Consider the following 18,624-nt stretch of genomic DNA (forward strand, 5'->3'; position numbering starts at 1 on the left):
TATTCTCCTGGGAATAGAGCCGCCAAATGATCAAATCAAAACATTGAGAAAGTGTGACGTCATAATTACTGCTTTCAGTTTGCGTGTTTTGAAAGTTTGATGTGTGTACTCCGTCTTCGTGGAATTTTTTTATGGCATGAAAACAGAATATGCAATGTCTTTAAGAACAAATTCCTAAAAGGCTTTTGTTGTTCTGTAAATATTTCCTTTTGGATTAAGAAATTCCATCTTTTATTGTTCTAATGATTATAATATTTATTTATAAGATGCTTTGTTGTCTTTTTAATCTTTGTGTAAACTTGCATATGTTTTGCATACTTTCTAAGGGAATTTCACCACGGCAGTTCGGCCACCTAAATTTTTGCATACAATTCAATATGGCGGACGCAAAGGCGAAAAGGTCTATTTAAATGTGTTTTCACAACAAAAACCATATTGTCAATGTAATAGATCATCCTAGTATATTTTCCTCACTGATTCTACCAGTTATAGGTTAATCTAAAGTTGATCTGTTGTGATACAAGAATCCACTTGGACATCTATCTAGCCGTGCACGATTTCTTCGACTCTTCGTGACATGTAAATAATCCAGCCAGAGGGCGGAGGGAGCGCCCCAGACCTTCAATAATTCATCACACACAATTGTTAAACCAGCCTCCAGGCTTTCAATTCCTTTAACACTTGGATCTTTAAATAGATACATCATTGAATATGCCTTTGGTCTTCCGTCCTTCAATAAGTTTTTCGGTGTCGTCAAACTAAGTTCATATCGAAAACGTTGAGTTTGAGAATCAAGTCTTTGGTTTCACCTAGCTCAAGCTTTCTAAGTTGAGAAGAATGACATCAAAGAGCTAAGAATGTCATCAGTCAATCCAACATTAAAGCAGTTTTCAAAGTCGAAATCACTGCTGACAGCCTCCAAAATTTGTATGTTTTTAAAAATATCATTTCTTTGGTTACCATCTTTGATTACGTCATATTAGGAAATCCCGCGAAAAAAAGGCGGTATTGATTTAGACGCCCGAAAAGGGCGTAAAAAGATCTTTCGTTTGGTATGTCATGATCCTATGTTTAGATCAGCCATAAAGAAATCGGGCCCTAGCAACGGGTATGATTTTTCGTTGCTAAGGAAAATACTTTCGATCAGGGTCTAGAAAAAACCTTATATCTCAGGAAATATAAATGCTACGTCCTTAAAATTTTCAGAGTGTGTTCAGAAAGGGTATAGGGTCATAAAACACGCAAAATCCCGAAATCGATAATTTTTTCACCAAATCTCAAAACTTCATGTGACTCCCACCTTAAGTAATCTTTTATTCATTTTGAGCTAAAATTTGCTTTTCTCAATAGATTAACATCATTTGACTGATGCTGATCACAAAGAACGTTTTTATTAGACAGATATGACCTCGTTCGCTAATAAGAATTGCACCTTGAGAGTGAAATTATTAAAATGAACAGTTTAAACTTAAATAATTTCTGATTAAATTTAGATGGTCAGATTAGCGAAAAGTGAATTAATTCATTCAGATTGTATTTTCAAAGTAAACCTTCGAATGTCCCTAAATGAATAGAATGGGACGAGCTATAAAAATCAATGAAAACTCCGAATCTATTCTATTTTGGCGAAAAAAAACGATCCACGTTAAAGGAATGCTGGGAAAAAAAATATTAATTTCAAAACAAATGCTGGGAATAAATAATCTATTACTAAAACCAAAAATCTATATAATTTAACAATTCTAATGTTTACATATTTTTTTCATAATTTAAAGTCAAAATTTACAAAAAATAAGTTGAAATTGATGTAATCACATCTGAGATAAATTACTTGAAGTTATGTTTGGAGGCAGATATGGCGAGGTCTTCTGATGGTATTCTATATTCCGAGTTATCTTTACCAGTCAACCAATAGGTGGTCATTCGTCCTTTACCTTTGACTTCACGTTCACCACGACAAATGGATTGATAACCACCAAGGCTTTCCAATACTGTATAAGTGCTTTCCGACATGTGGATTTTCAAAGCTAAAAAGTTCGAAAATTAAGGATAGTTAGCATTCAATAAAATATTTATCCGACTTTTTCGAAATCAAACACTCGGTAAAAGTAAGAGTACCAAAAAGGGGTCTGACAAAGATATTTCAATTCTATAGCAACTAGAATAAATATCAAAATAAATTTTTGATGGTTACTATAGTCTCATAAAAAAATCACGTTGATTATTAGAGATTTTCAAACAAAAGATATCGTACGACTGTTGAATATTTTAAAAAGTTGAGATAAATCTCAGCATCTAGTGTAATCTCTCTATAGCAACATTATTTCTAATGTCCGTTACCAATAGCAACATAAATTCAATCTCCAAACAAGAAACTTAGAAGTCGAGGGTCCAGTAAGTCCAACAAATAGAAGTGTCTGCCTTTTAAAAGAGCATTTATTTTAGGGGTCTGTCTAAGTTCCAAGGCCAACACCATGAAATTAAAAGTGGGGGTGGGGCAATGAATATAGAGTCTGGCACAACCAAAAATTTTTACTTTGCAAGAAGGCCCCACCTTGGGGGGGAGTTCATGACCCCCTTTGACCCCCCCCCCTTGTCCCCCGGTGACGTGGGCCCTGAGTTCGGAAATACACTAAAGTATATGCAGAATTCAATAAAAACTCACCATAACCACCACTTTCCATACGAGAAGCTGTATTCATTGTATCACCAAACAAACAATAACGCGGCATTTTCGAGCCGACAACACCGGCCACAATGGGTCCAGTATTCAGTCCCATACGAAGCTGTACTTGAGAGCCGGGCATGTTTTTGTATCCAACGCCATCGATGGTCGTCATAAGGGCCAGTGCCATGGACGCAATTTCGCCGGCATGATTGTCACCGTTACGTGTCGGTAATCCCGAGGCCACGACGTCTGTTTAGCGGAAAATATCATAGGTTTAGGGTTTACTTGGGTACCAACATAGGTATAACTTTTAACTTAAGTTAGCACCGTGTTTCTTACACCTATCTTTTATTTTTCGAGAACACCATTAAACTCTCTTAGCTATTTACAATAATTTCCGATAACGGAGATTTTTTAGTAATAAAAACGTACTAGATTCCATGTGACTAAATAAGGTAAGGCAAATTCTACCGAAAAATAATTTCTATATGAAAAAACAAAATACAAACTATAAAATGATGAAAAGAAAAACAGAGAAATTCAGACTTACAGCAGTCTCCGATAGTTTCCACTTTGTAACAATCGAAAGATTCGATAATATCATCCATAATCGAATATAAGTCGTTTAATAATTCGACCACTTGATAAGGTGAAGCGTCTGAGCAAATTTGACCAAAACCAACACAATCACTGGAGAAAAGGAAGATATAAGTTGTATAAATACAAGGAAACCCTGGTATAAGCGAGTTGATGTTGTAAAGGCGTTTTCCTGCAGTGGAAACGGTGAGTTATTGCTCTGTTTGGATCTTGACCCACTAAGTAAATCCGTATTTTTAGGGATTCATACCTTGTAAGGAAATCACACTTGATAATTATATGTAATCAGAATGTCTAATTTCAAACAGTGTAGAAAATAGTCGAACGTGCGCAACGCACTGGGCTCAACTTCAGTGGCTTCAAATCATTCATAGGCCAATTGTAGACCCCCAGATATTCACCCAATGAACAAGTGTGCCAAATTTCAACCAAATCCGATCATTTTGGAGGCCTGTAGACTGCTCCAAAGCTTTAGCCTCGTTTTGGCAAAAAACTCGTTCCCAGGCCCCAAAAATCAAAATTTTTGAAAAATGCAAAAAGCAACCCAAGATATTCACCGAAGGAACAAGTGTGCAAAATTTCAGCCAAATCGAACAATTTTTGAAGTCTCCAGGCTGCCCCAAAGTTTTAGCCTCGTTTTGGCGAAAAACTCGTGCCCAGGCCCCAAAAATCAAAATTTTCAAAAAATGAAAAAAACACCCCCAGATATTCACCCAAGGAACAAGTGTGCAAAATTTCAGCAAAATCGAACAATTTTTGAAGTCTCCAGGCTGCCCCAAAGTTTTAGCCTCGTTTTGGCGAAAAACTTGTGCCCAGGCCCCAAAAATCAAAATTTTCAAAAAATGAAAAAAACACCCCCAGATAATCACCCAAGGAACAAGTGTGCCAAATTTCAGCCAAATCGAACAATTTTTGAAGTTTCCAGGCTGCCCCAAAGTTTTGGGACATACACACAGACAGACACACACACAGACACACATTCTCAGATTCTAACTCAACTGTCGAACGTGCTAACCACACTGGCTCAACTTCAGTATCTTTGAAATCATTTGTAGGCCCAATTGTAAACTTAATGGCTTAAGAAAAATTATAGCATTTTGGGTTTTAGCCTCGTTTTGGCGAAAAACTCGTCCCCAGGCCCCAAAAATTAAAATTTTGAAAAAATGAAAAAAACACCCCCAGGGATTTGCCCAAGGATCAAGCGTTCAAAATTTCAGCCCAATCAGACCATTTTTGAAGTCTCCAGCCTGCCCCAAAGTTTTAGCCTCGTTTTGGCGAAAAACTCGTCCCAGGCCCCAAAAATTAAAATTTTGAAAAAATGAAAAAAACACCCCCAGGGATTTGCCCAAGGATCAAGCGTTCAAAATTTCAGCCCAATCGGACCATTTTTGAAGTCTCCAGCCTGCCCCAAAGTTTTAGCCTCGTTTTGGCGAAAAACTCGTCCCCAGGCCCAAAAAATCAAAATTTCGAAAAAATGAAAAAAACACCCCCAGGGATTTGCCCAAGGATCAAGTGTTCAAAATTTCAGCCCAATCGGACAATTTTTGAAGTCTCCAGGCTGCCCCAAAGTTTTAGCCTCGTTTTGGCGAAAAACTCGTCCCCAGGCCCCAAAAATTAAAATTTTGAAAAAATGAAAAAAACACCCCCAGGGATTTGCCCAAGGATCAAGCGTTCAAAATTTCAGCCCAATCGGACCATTTTTGAAGTCTCCAGCCTGCCCCAAAGTTTTAGCCTCGTTTTTGGCGAAAACTCGTCCCCAGGCCCCAAAAATCAAAATTTCGAAAAAATGAAAAAAACACCCCCAGGGATTTGCCCAAGGATCAAGTGTTCAAAATTTCAGCCAAATCGGACCATTTTTGAAGTCTCCAGCCTGCCCCAAAGTTTTAGCCTCGTTTTGGCGAAAAACTCGTCCCCAGGCCCCAAAAATCAAAATTTTGAAAAAATGAAAAAAACACCCCCAGGGATTTGCCCAAGGATCAAGTGTTCAAAATTTCAGCCCAATCGGACCATTTTTGAAGTCTCCAGCCTGCCCCAAAGTTCTAGCCTCGTTTTGGCGAAAAACTCGTCCCCAGGCCCCAAAAATCAAAATTTTGAAAAAATGAAAAAAACACCCCAGGGATTTGCCCAAGGATCAAGTGTTCAAAATTTCAGCCCAATCGGACCATTTTTTAAGTCTCCAGCCTGCCCCAAAGTTTTTGTCACAGACACACAGACACACACACACACAGACAGACATTCTCAGATTCTAGCTCAACTGAAGTTGAGAACTGAAGTTGAGAACATCCTCCACATTATCCGATGAAATCTCGTGATCCAAGTCACGATAAAACTTCCAATATAGTATTTTTAAAGTCAGCAGCGATTTTATGATATGAAAATCAAAATCAAAACAACTAAGTCGTATAAGTACCTGAAATAGATGGTAACGCTAGCAAAGTATTCTGGTTGAGGATTCTTTCCTAATTTCAATTCTTCAGCGATCAACGGTGGCAACATCTTGCTAAGAAGTAAGTCTCCTTTCTCTTTCTCTACAATAATATCAGCAGTACGTTCTGCGACGATAGATTCTAAGCTAGTTGTGTATTGCTCCATCAATTCGATCAAGTTATCCATCAATTCACCGCGATGTGGACAAATCTTACCGAGTTCCGACAAACAATATTTAAATTCTGGTCTGCATTTTGGATCTTCGTTCCAGCATAGTTCGATAAGTTGCATCAGCATTGAGGCTTGTTTTTCTTCATTGGGCAGTTCGTCTTCTTCGACGGTCGGACGCAAACAATCGACAGCCATTTTCTCGTAGTCACGGCATTGCTAAAAGAGGGACGGAGATGAATTCTAAAAGATTGACTTTAACTCAATTCAATTAGAATAAAACTTTCACTATTAACTTTAATATAGATGTCTTCTAAAAATAAAGAAAAATAGATCACCCTTTAAGTTGTGAACAGTTCGCATGTATTTAAGAGCGGAACGGGAAAAAGTAGGTCTCTTTTACAAGAACGATTTATACTTCCATGGATTGTACTTCAAACATTCTTATAATTTTACGCGGCAAGCGCAGCGTTATGCATGAATGTTGATACCATTCATCACTCAAAGAAAATATTAAAACATAACCCATTCTGTCCATTTTTAAAGTTCTTTCTCATTTTCATATTCAATTTTCAGAGAATTGTTTTAAGGCTTACGTCGATCCACTCAAATTATTCTTTCCCAACGAGGTGTAGCTTTTAATGATAATGTGTTTGTTGAACAACCATTAAAAGAGTGCTCAATACTTTTCGTAGAGCAAATTCAATAAAGTTTTATTTCAAAAATCACCATGTAAAATACACTACTAAAAGTTTCATGCTACATACGCAATCATCAGATGTATCAGCTTTTAATGATATATTTTTCCCATCAATAGAAATGTAAATTTTTGAACTTCCAATTTTTGAAGGTAATTTTAAGGTGAATTAAAACATAAGAAATAATACTCACAATAAGTTTCAATGTTTTTCCGGGGTCAATGAGTCTACCAACAATTTGAACAATTTCAGCTGGTCCTAAATGATCCACCTCGTGGTATGGATGCTGACGTGTGCACATTTCAACCATGATGATAGCAAAACTACAGACAGAAAGAATTAAAAGAAATTTAACATCATTTTGTTTACACTTCACACAGCTCCAGGTTTAGGCTCTACGAATTAAGAAAATGTGACCATATGATCCCAGGGGAAAGGATACCTAGGCAAGTAAAGGGTACGGGTAATTGTTGCCCTTGAGGGTACCTTCTTGGAGCCTGGAGCTCCCTGTAAAGGTTAAGAAAATTAGCACATTAAATCTCAGTCCAACAAGGGTCGAAAGAGTAGGAAAATTTCAGCTTTCTGCTCCTTCGAAAATCGAAATTTAGTCAAATTGGTACAAATTAGTCTCATTAAGGCTCGAAAAATACGCTTTTTTCTACTTTACCTCCTTTTTAGACCCGCCAAGGGTCTGAACGTCGAAAGTTGGGCGGTGCATACCCGTCATCTCGCACCCCTGATACCCCGGGCATATAATTCACTGGAAATTAGGGTATGGTCGACTGCATTTAACCGTAGACGATGTTATCGTCCGTTACAGTGATAGTGAAAGCGGGAAAATATGGCGGTATGGCGGTATACAGAAAAAAGTCGGAGTTGGCAAACTTTACCGACTGTAAACTATTTTCGGCAAAAAAACCCGTTTGCGAATTTTCTTCGGCTTATTTCTTAGATAGCGATTTGTCTTATATAAATATAGTATACTATAGCATAGTCTAATTTAACCTTTAGAGTGTTTATGAAAATGTCTCTCTTAAAATACCTGTACATATCGCCAGCTCTTGATCCATAACCAACATGATCGAGATGAGAGACGCCAGTTGCTGCAATCTCTGGTGCTGTCCACAATAATGAACTATTCGGTTTGACAGAAAAATGATTTAACGGTTAAAATTGCTAATGTTTAATGCGTAAAACCAGAGACTTGGCCGAGTTTCGAAGCTGTCCACAATAAGAAACTATTGGTGTGACAGAAAAAACGGCGAAATGAATAAATCCTACTTGCTTTGGAAAAACAGAAATTTGATATCTATTTTAAGACGAATTGTCTACGTTTTATTCAGCTTGTACACTTTTCATTTCAATTAAATATTGAATTCAGTACGAACACTTCGCCCACGCATGGATGTCTTTAAAAAACATGGCTTTTTAACTTTTTGTGTTTCAAAGAAAGATCTTCATATTTGAATCTATTAATTTGTTAGCTTAAATTTTAGTCATTTTAATAATTTGCTCAGCATTTTTATACCCATTCCCAAAAGAGAAAAATTCATCTAACTTTTTTTTACTTTTTGCGTTTCAAAGAAAGATCTTCATATCTGAGTCTAATAATTTGTTAGCCTAATTTTTGCTCAACATTGTTATACCCATTCCCAAAAGAGAAAAATTCATCCACTTTCCTGAATCGAAAATCAAACTTTTGTTTTAAGGTTATATGGAATTCGACCCTTCTGTAAGTAACTTACTAATAATCACATTCATCCAATTCGTTGAACCTTGGTAAACTAACACCGATTCCGTTTTCTGGTGAAAAGACACGAACACCTTCTTGACCAGATTTGAAAGATTTCAGTCCATAATCTAAATGATAGGATTATATAAAATTAAATTAAATGTTTTGTCCCAAACAGCCAGTGGTATCCGGTGGAAGAGGGATTTTAGAGGATTTTCAGTTTTTCGTAACTTTTTCCATTATCGAAGAAAACGATCGATTCAAATTTTCTACCGTGATGGCAGTTCTTCTTAGTTACAAACATATAAACACAGATATCATATTCTTTTACACACTAGATAGGCTAACTGCTACAGATTTCCCGTGGAACTCTGTCCAGTTTCGAAGTCGGCAATGTTGTTTTCCAATTCATCTTACATTTTCGAGCATTCGAATTTCAAACATTCGAATCGTGCTTTTGCAATTGAAAACAAGATGGCGGACTAGTAAGCTCTAAAACTGGACACGCTTCCTGTTTTCGGGTAGCCCGATCCAGTCAAGTAGATTGAGATCACTAGTTACAAAACTTTGCCAAATAGACTTCTTTTAAAATCGTGTGCAGAAAATTATGTACACAGCCTGACACAGCTGATTTCTTAAAAATGTTCATATTTTTTTCTTCTCAGTCCATTTTGAAGATTTTTTTGCTACACATGAGATAGTAAAGCCTCACCTAGTAGGTTTTTTTTATTTAATTCTTGAGGCGACGAAAAATGCACAAAAACTTACCAGAAAGTTTGATAGTCCATCGATTATCAACCAAACAGTTAGAGCTCTTCAAACGACCATGTGATCCAATATCTGTGTTTTGTAAATACATCATTCCTCGACAAATATCCTGCAAGTACGAAAAGGATGCGATTCAATCATTTCTGAGGTCCATGCCTTGAACCAATTTTTTGGATAATTCTACTAAGGGGTCTGTAAGTATCAGAGTACCAGTTTTGATTAGGCATTATCGGAATGTAATTTGCATCTTGAATTTAAATTAGATAGTCGACTTTCTGCAAAACCACCGTTAGATATGTAAGAGACAGCAGAAACAGAGGAAGTGCTTTTATGATTGTATTGACAGTGGAAGAAAGCCATCGAATTGACTTTAAACAGTCGACTTTTATCAAAAACGAGAAATAGGAAAGGTAGAAATTTGGACTTCTAAACTAGAGCTTCGAACAAAACAAAAAGTTCTCAGAGTGTGTCAACTATAAACAAACCAACCTTTAACATTGAGTATCTGAAATCCCATCCAAGATCGATATCATCATTGGACAAAATATCTTCCAAGCTGCCTTTACCACAAACTTCATTCAAGATGGCCACGTGGTCAGTATCGATGCAAGCTCCAATGAAGAGACAGAGATTCGGATGTTTGATGTCTCTCATTTCTTTCACTTCCCATCTCAATTGATCGTTCAACTCTACGTTTTCTTTACGAATCAATTTAACAACAATGTCTCTTCCATTCCAATTACCTAAATGGAGAAGCAGAGATTATTAAAAGTTTCTCTAATACGAGAGTTTCAACCTTAGCGGATCGCTATAAACAAGGGTGGCGCTTCAATTTTTCTTGAATCATTGTAACGACAGAGTATTTTGTATACGTGAATTTACTGTCAAAGAGTTATAATTTTAAGAGGTTATGTTATGGGCGTTAAAATGACGATATTTAGATATTTTATGTCACCTTGGAATACGATACAATGAATGATGGGATTGGATAATGACCCTGGAAGAAGTTTCTCAATCCCAATCAACCAAAATCCTTGATCTGAGTTTTGAAACTGGTGCCCTAATGGTAGCACTACTCGATAACGGTGTAAATGTACCGAGAGCGCTAGATCTATTTTTCCCTGAATACTTGATAATATAGCGCCGTTTTACGTCAATTTGAAACACTTTGCGGATACCACTTTCGATAAGAAAGCTCAGATCAAAGATGGCGGATGTAGTTTTTTAGTCCAGGGTTTATTATCGAGTTTAGTGGATATTCTCAAATAACACCAGAAAGTCGGATAACCCCAAAATTTGAACCGAATGTTCCCCCCTTAATGCGTGCTTCCGGGAGCATCGTTATTTCTGGTTATTCCCACTTACTTTTATATATCCCTGGACCAAGCTATATCCGCCATTTTTGATCGAAGTTTTTTGAAAGTTGGTATCCGCAAAGAAGCCATTGTAGTGTTTGAAACTTTGCTTACCGACAAACGGCGCTCTACATCACTAGTGTACAAACGAAATAAGAACTAGCACTCTCTCCACCGGTACCAATTTCAGGAAAACTCCGATCATAATATTTTGGTTGGCCGGCATTGAGTAACTTGGTCCTGGGATGTATAAATATATATGTACAGTGGTTATTCCTCACCTTGGTTTACACAAACAGTTTTCTCTTCTCTCTGTTCACTCTTTCCTGAAACCATACTAATCATACTGATGAGAGACTTAGCACTACTCTTATTTTTCTTTTGGCGCATGCGTATAGTATCCCATTCAACCATCCAATCAGTGCTCATTAACTGCGCGTTCAATTCAATCTTCTTGTAGTAGAGGCGACCAATATAGAACAAAACAGCAAGGATAGCCATAGCAGCAACAGCGGTCGGTGCTGCAATAACCGCAATGTGTGTTTGACATCGACTCCCGGTGTGACTTGATTCACACGTGCATAAACCGGAACCGCTGTTCCCGTCCGAACATTTTCCAGTTACACAATCGCACTTTTGGGAGCAATCTTTTCCATAATAGTCTGGCTTGCATTTACAGAAATCACCTCCAGTGCAATTACCGTTCATCGCATGGCAACCATATCTTAAATTGAACAATGGGCCATTCCATTAAATTTCCATACAGGGGGGGGGGGTGGACGACCCTTTTCAAGTCAAAAAAGATTTCTCGGAGATACCCCTGGAAAATGGAAAAATTAGCAAAACATCCCTTGGAAAATTTATTTTCATAATAATAATAATAATAATAATAATAATAATAATAATAATGTATACAAGTTCAAGGCACACGAGGGCCTCTGAGAACCGGATCTTGATTACAATTGTCTTGTCTCGAATCTTTTCGGATGTTTTTTCCAAGCTTCGTTGAGTCTTTCTTTAAAGATTTTGACAGTCTTTGCCTCTACAACGTATCTTGGTAATCTATTCCAGTAATCTATACCTGTAAGTATCGGTGGACGAACTAAAATCAGTCTTTTACCCCTCGGGAATTTTAAAATCATTTTTTTACCCCCTGGAAAAACAAAAAAACACTCTTTTAGACCTCCTGGAAATTCTGCTCAAGTCACCCCCTGGAAATGTTCGTCCATCCCCCCCTGTATGGATATAAAATGGAATGGCCCGATACGCGATTAGTTTATAGCTACATGAAAGGAATTGGGTATGAGTTTACGAGTCTCGAATGTTTTCAAATACGCAGTCATTTGACATCAATCAAATCTGTCATCATACAAAGAATTCATAATATGCAGCACTGGAGACTCTTCTAAGAATTATTAAAAATTTCTACCCAATACGTCATTTTTTCTTTTGTTCAAGTGACGTATTTAGTGGAAAATTTTAAAAGTTCTCAGAAGACCTTCCAGTGATGCATACCATGAATAACTTCCAAAAAGAATGCAGCGAGTACAGTGAAGCAAATAAATTTATAGAAAAATATTACTAATAGAACCAATAGTACTCGAGTGAGAATTGTGGGTCTATAAAGAAACAGTATACAAGTTGAACTTACTTCAGACATGTTGGAATGGCACAGTCATTGGTCGAATTATCTGTATTGATGTAAGCTTCATGACAAGTACAATTTCCTGGCCTGTAGGTAAAAGAAATTACTATTGGTTCTCGAGATTGTGATTTAAGTAATCATTGTCTTCTTTTTTTTTTGGGGGGGGGGGGGTTAAAATTTGCTTTTCTCAATAGTTAAACATCATTTAACTGATTACTTTTTACTGATGCTGATCACCAAACACGTTTTTATTAGACAGATAAGGGTACTCTTTTACACAGCTCTAGAATGGAGAATGATAGAGTGTATTACTTGAAACAATATTCTTCTGAGAGATTATTCTCAAAAAAAAGTTTGTATTAAAAAGAGTGTATTAGTCAGAGATTTACTTACGCTAAACAATCGCCAAAGATGCATCCTGGACAAGAAGGAACTTCACAATTTGCACCAGTGTATAATTGTTGATTGGTGAAAGGATCAATTTTACAGCTGTAATGAATTATACAGTAATTCAATAAATAAAACTTTGTGTCGTGGTGTCGAGACAGCTGATTAGCAAAGTGGATTGAAAAATTAGAATGCCAAAAAATAAGAATAATGCGAATCCTGCTTTCTGGAAAATGGAAAGCTACTGCAAGATGCAAACAAAAAGCTTTCGAACTCAATGAAAATATCTGTCAGTAACGAAACGAGAGAGATTAAAAGAGGTACTACATACGAGCACGTGTCTTGTTGAATGCATTCTCCATTCTCCCACATGTGGTGATTATCAGGCGAAACCATACCGCCACAACCGCCAGTGCAAAAGAATGCGGGTGGAATGCGAATGGTCATATTTACATTCTGCATTGCTTCTGATGTTTGATGTTTCAAATTCATCGTCGATTTGCAGCCTTTAATTCTATAAACGAGAAAATAGATAAATGATAAATTGACTTTTTCCAGCATAGTTTGGTTATGGTCATAAAGAAATCACTTAACTAGCTTTTGTGGATACTGACCACACCAGATTATAAGACAACTAGTTTTATAGATTCAGACTTTTTGAAGAACAAATTGGTTTACAGTTCAGTAAATGCAAGTGTTGTCAAAACCTTTTACATCCAAATTTTCAAAATACCTTTTTGATGGAGGGCTTTTCCTTAGCTGTCTAGCAACTCTCAAGATAAAAGAGAACTGGCTGTATAATCTTATTTTTGAGCAGCATGAACATGTTTTAGTAGTAGAATTAAGAAACCCACTTACGTAACACTGATCAATTCAGAATCTGGTGCTGGCATATAAAACATATTTTGACCAGTGATTTGAACCTCTTTCAAGACATTGTCTTTACTGATATTGTAAGGTGCAACGTCGTCACCAAGGTACAGATAACGCTTAGCAACTAAAGATTCTTTTCCAATGATCGTCATATTTTCCGAATAATCGATTTGCAGAAGGAGAGCTATGATGAAATTAAATCCGCTTTTACTGGGCCTTTTCATAAATTACGTCACAAACATCACTTGCCTCGTATTCAAACAATTACCATGTTGATTACGTCCCTTGAGACATTAAATGATTTTTTATGAATAGAAAGTAGTTTTAATAAAATACGCTGGGAGTTAATCACCATGGCAATAATTTCAGAACGAGGCAAGTGATATTCGTGACGTAATTTATGAAAAGGTCTATTTGATACACCTATCAGCCCTTAGCAGTGTGTTCAGCTTTTGAGAAGACTGGTGACTACAGGGGGGTCGGTACTGAGTTGTGGGGGCCAGTGCCGGGTGGTGGTCTGATAAGGAAAGTAAAAAACAACTTAGTACATGGTACTAAGTTGTGGTTCTAATTGAAAAAAACATTTTTGCAACTTTGTATCAAGGGTCTAAATGGTGGTCTCAATACTCAATATGAGGCATCAAGTTAGTATCTGGTACTCAAAATCCTGCAAAATTACAAAGAAGGTTCTTTCACTTTCTCTTGACTTATCCAATTTTTAAGAAAATGCAAGATAATGAGTTGAAGATAATTTCAATTCAATAATATACTTCAGTAGCTTCAAATTATTTATAGGCCCAATTGTAGACACCCAGATATTCATTCATCCAAGGAAGAATTGTTTCCAAAATTTCAGCCAGATCCAGGCTGCCTAAAAGTTTTAGCCTCGTTTTGGCGAAAAACTCGTCCCCAAGCCCCAAAAATCACGATTTCTGAAAAATGAAAAAAACCCCACATATATGAAAAAAACATTTTTGCAACTTTGTATCAAGGGTCTAAATGGTGGTCTCAATGCCCAATATGAGGCAAGGGTGGTACAGAGTGGTGTGGCATGTTTTGTAATACAGTGTTGTAAAGTTTTTTAGAAAATTTAAAGGAGGTGTACCAGAAAGTACCATTACTAAGAATTAAAGGGTGGTATACCTATTTTGAGGGGGAAAATCAACTTAGTGCAGGGTACTTAACGGTGGTGTGTCATTTCTCAATGGTGATATCAAGATTTTACCGGGTACTAAGGGGTGGTATACCTATTTAAGGGGTAGATTCAACTTAGTACCAGGGTACTAAGTGGTGGTGGTCTCAGATAAATTTCAAAAAACAAGAAAGTACAACTTTTCGGCACTGGTCCAGTACCACAACTTGGTACCCTCCCCCCTGGTAACGAAAATATAAGGAAAACTCTTCTCAATGGCGGTATCGAAAACACATATGTAGGAGTGCTCTTGTTCTACTACTCGCTCCATTGTTTGATAATTTTGAAAGTCACCGTCAACAAGAAACTCTCATAAAGACGCTCGATACTATTCGATGGAAATCTAACCCCCCCTTGAATTTCGAATTAGAGAGCGTCAACTGTACGACTGTACAAATATCCATTTTAATTTTTTGAACAGAAACAGTTTAGCAAAACATGGCTTCACGCCCTGGTCGTAGGGGGGGGCTAAAAGGTTTCAGGGCAATTGGTACCAAAGCTTGAAACCTTTTACAGACCTTTTTCAGTAAATCTTTTGTTATAAACTTAATTTGCTTTTGTTTAATTTTGATAATAAATCTTTCACTTTTTCTTTGTTTTTAAACTTTTAGGGGCCACCTAGAATAGTTTTCCAGTAGGGACCACCTAGATTCTTAGGGGCCACCTAGAACCTGGGATGAAGCCACGCAAAATCAACACTTGAAAAATAACTTACCGGAGTAGTTGGAGCGATCGTAGTTCTTATCGAAAATAACAGAATCTCCTGTCAAAGGCATGGGATGGACAATCTAAAAACAATCAAGTGAATGTTCAGTAGAATGAAAAATCTTTCTCCAAAAGCGTAAAAAAACGTCAAAAAATTGACCAAGGAACTGGATGTTTCTTAATAAAAAAGTTCATCGTCAACATGTAAAATATGAGCAATCTGATTGGCTGAAAACGCTTACACAAATCCTGTATTTCCTATTTTACACGTAAAAATACGCCTAAAAATATGACGAAAATTCTGAACAAGAAAAATAAATCCCATATGATATTGTATTCGGCACTGTACCATAACGGTATTATAAGACCTTTAAGTTGAGATTGTCATTTTGAATTTCAAAGGAAATCGTGTTTACAAGTGGAGCTCAAATTGCTGGTAGGTGCAATTGTATATTTAAAGACATTACCTGCATAAAACGGTCAATGAAACCTTGAGTACTCCAAGTCACCGAAGCGTCAATAATTCCAGCAAGGGAGGTGATGGTGGAATAAGCTGCGTCATAGATTAATCCTATCTGTAAAAGCCCTTCGTCATCCTGAAAAAAGAATGGGGATCCATCGATAATATGTGACTTCAAATAGTTTGAACCCCGCTCTCCAATACTTAAAGGAGAGGTAGAGTCAAAAATCAAAAAATTATTAAAAGGTAGGAGAAAAAAGGAAGGGAGGGGTAAGAAATAAGAGTGGGGTAGATCTTCAAAGGGTGGGGTAAAGATATTTAAATAATTATTGAAGATGTGCTTGTTGTTTTGTTTTTTATTTCAAAACCAGTAAAATTCATAAAAAGAATGTTTTCTTAGTTCAAAAATTATGAAACATCTTTAGAATAAAAGTATTCTGATTGCAATACAGTATAATATATTTTACTTACAGTGGGAAGGTTTCCAGTTGGCTGACCGTTCTTCTTAGCAACCTCTTGTGACATTTGAAGTAAACCCTTCAATGCACTCCAATAACCATTGTCAAAGCCATAAGTCGCGTAGTTGGGTTTAAACATGATCGTACCTCTAAACGTCTCCATACAAGTAAGATTCTATAACCGAAAGAAGAAAAATTCAAATAACATAATAACGACAAGAAAAACTGTGGTTCAGCGTAGTCTGACAAGGATACACGTTTTTTATGAGAACAAAGTATATAAGAACATAAGGCTTCCATGGCCAAAATATTAAGAATAAGTTAAGAACATCTTAAGGCTTTGTGGATTCTAAAACATCTTAGGAAAATGGACAAAAATACTCATAAGAACATTTTTAGACTTAAACCTCAAAAAGTTAAGAACATTCAGAGACTTCAAAATTTTTGGATATCTTTATAAAAAAAACGTGTACTCTAGTTACTGTTCAATTTGTGTGATATTGGGGCGTTGATATAATTCTGCAATGGTTATCACATTATCATAATGACACTTTATAATTTCAACTCGTATTATAACGAGAATGATAAATAGATGAATGTGAAGGAACTGACCTTTATATACTATGGACCAAGTTGCTCAATCTCGGCCAAGCAAAATCTTTGATCGGAGTTTTTTGAAAAGTGGTACCCTAATGGCGGCACTACTCAATAGCGGTGTAAATGCATCGAGAGCGCTAGATCTACTTTCCTTCGAAAACATTTGATGATGTAGCACCGGTAGACATTAATTGTGTACACTGCAATGGCTTCTTTACGGGTACCAATTCAAAAAAACTTCGATCAAAGATAGCGGATATAACATCACGTCAACAATGTAAAATCGCAGTCACTTAAAAGGAGGATTATCTATCCAGGTTTTTTTATCTCGATAGACATACAGACTGCACTTACAGTAGGTCCTTGAGTACCATTACACCTTCCTTCGTTGTTGTAAGGGAAATGATCATTCATTCCCAAGGTACCAATCCATTGATAACCATTGGCGTGTGATAAATTACGCCTGAAAAAAGGTAAAAAATAGTACTGTAAGTCTCTGTATCTGACGATAGCGAATTTACCATGTGTGGACTGACTGATGCTGGAGACGTACCATACGCAAAACCCCTAATCAATTCACTAGAGGACAAAATATAGTGAAAATCTTAGTGGTTTTTTAATTTATTTACTGTCTAAATATGGTGAAAAAGCGATCGAAATCTAAACAAACAGACCAAAGTTTGAATAGAGCCTTTTTCAATAAATTTCTGTAATCTTCGATCAAAAATTGGGTGAATTCAAAATCGACAATCGTGGAGTTGGATATTCACCGATATGAAGAGCGTGAAATGGTGATAATATAAAAAATACTTAGTAGCTTCGGCAACGATGTAGTTCAAAGCAGATCCTGTGGCTGCGTTGATGATTGTTTTGATGTTAACTTCGTGTAATTGGTCAAAGAAACTATCCAATTTGGCATTGCTTATCACTGTGCTATTATCTTGTACCGGTGGAAACGCAATCTAAAGGCATTTCAAAACAGTGTCATTTAAAGTTTGTAAGTTTCTTTATCAAAGGAGCGAAGCGATGGAATAAAAGACATCATAGTAAGAACTTTAGCGATCGTCAAGTTTGCTTGGCTACACAATAATTCATGATATGCACCATCGGAGAATCTTCTGAAAACTTTTAAAATTTTCCACCCAATACGTCACTAACAATAGAAAAAGTGACGTATTGGGTGGAACAAAAATAGAAAAGTTGCGTAATTTCGTGAAGTCATTGCAGTGGTGCATATCATGAATAGGTTAAACTTTCACAAAAACATACTACATCTTGAATTACCTGACCTTGCCATCTGACCGATCAAACTTGCATTAAAACACTTTAAAAAACCTACCGGACTGTACTTGATATCGAAGATACGTGCACAATTGACAAACTCTGACGGAACACTCTCGTCTATTGATGTCACCAAAACCTTCAAACAAAAACATTAAAGTATTCTGTGAGTTATTTTTCTTTTACTGACGGAAAAATGAATAGTATAGTTTGAGCTCCAAATGACAGTTGACAGCATTGCCAATCAAATTTTCTTTTTTCAATGGTCACATTTGCTTACAAAAATGCAACACTCAAAGCTTCTTTATTTTAATGTGATTTTTTTGGCAGAAATCAAACTCACAGGTCATGTATTCACGATAGGCATCACTTCAACGTCTACTAGCTGATTGGACTTATTTTACGCCACCTACAACCAATCAGTTGTTGAGACTATGATGTTATGTCAGAAGACATTGCTAGCTAGGAAAGGTGATAACTAGTGGCGGACTAAAAGTTCTTCGACTAAATTTTTTTCAAAAGGTATAAACCCAACTCATTGCGTTCCGACCAGTGACCTTTTGTATACCCTGGACAAAGTTTCTCAATCCCGGCCAAAAAAATCTTTGATCAG

At 36.6% G+C, this 18,624-nt stretch overlaps 1 protein-coding gene across 1 annotated transcript in view; it reads right to left on the bottom strand.

The window, feature by feature from the left end:
- Positions 1-1,729: 1,729 nt before the first annotated feature.
- The window catches only part of LOC136804211 (uncharacterized), a 28,893-nt gene continuing 11,998 nt past the window's right edge, over positions 1,730-18,624 (bottom strand). Inside the window, exons 13-32 of the mRNA XM_067060912.1 lie at positions 18,070-18,150; positions 17,541-17,692; positions 17,085-17,193; positions 16,147-16,308; positions 15,683-15,811; positions 15,226-15,298; positions 13,304-13,502; positions 12,777-12,959; positions 12,452-12,547; positions 12,065-12,145; positions 10,695-11,137; positions 9,548-9,801; positions 9,059-9,167; positions 8,304-8,418; positions 7,601-7,693; positions 6,752-6,881; positions 5,676-6,079; positions 3,219-3,358; positions 2,666-2,917; positions 1,730-2,027 (exon numbers count right to left, since the gene is read on the bottom strand). Of these exons, the coding sequence (XP_066917013.1) occupies positions 1,828-2,027; positions 2,666-2,917; positions 3,219-3,358; positions 5,676-6,079; positions 6,752-6,881; positions 7,601-7,693; positions 8,304-8,418; positions 9,059-9,167; positions 9,548-9,801; positions 10,695-11,137; positions 12,065-12,145; positions 12,452-12,547; positions 12,777-12,959; positions 13,304-13,502; positions 15,226-15,298; positions 15,683-15,811; positions 16,147-16,308; positions 17,085-17,193; positions 17,541-17,692; positions 18,070-18,150 (3,405 nt within the window). The 3' untranslated portion in view covers positions 1,730-1,827. The remainder of the gene's footprint in view (positions 2,028-2,665; positions 2,918-3,218; positions 3,359-5,675; positions 6,080-6,751; positions 6,882-7,600; positions 7,694-8,303; positions 8,419-9,058; positions 9,168-9,547; positions 9,802-10,694; positions 11,138-12,064; positions 12,146-12,451; positions 12,548-12,776; positions 12,960-13,303; positions 13,503-15,225; positions 15,299-15,682; positions 15,812-16,146; positions 16,309-17,084; positions 17,194-17,540; positions 17,693-18,069; positions 18,151-18,624) is intronic.

Source organism: Clytia hemisphaerica, unplaced genomic scaffold, assembly GCF_902728285.1.
Source record: "Clytia hemisphaerica strain Z4C2 unplaced genomic scaffold, Clytia hemisphaerica genome assembly, whole genome shotgun sequence".
NCBI classification, from domain to species: Eukaryota; Metazoa; Cnidaria; class Hydrozoa; order Leptothecata; family Clytiidae; genus Clytia; species Clytia hemisphaerica.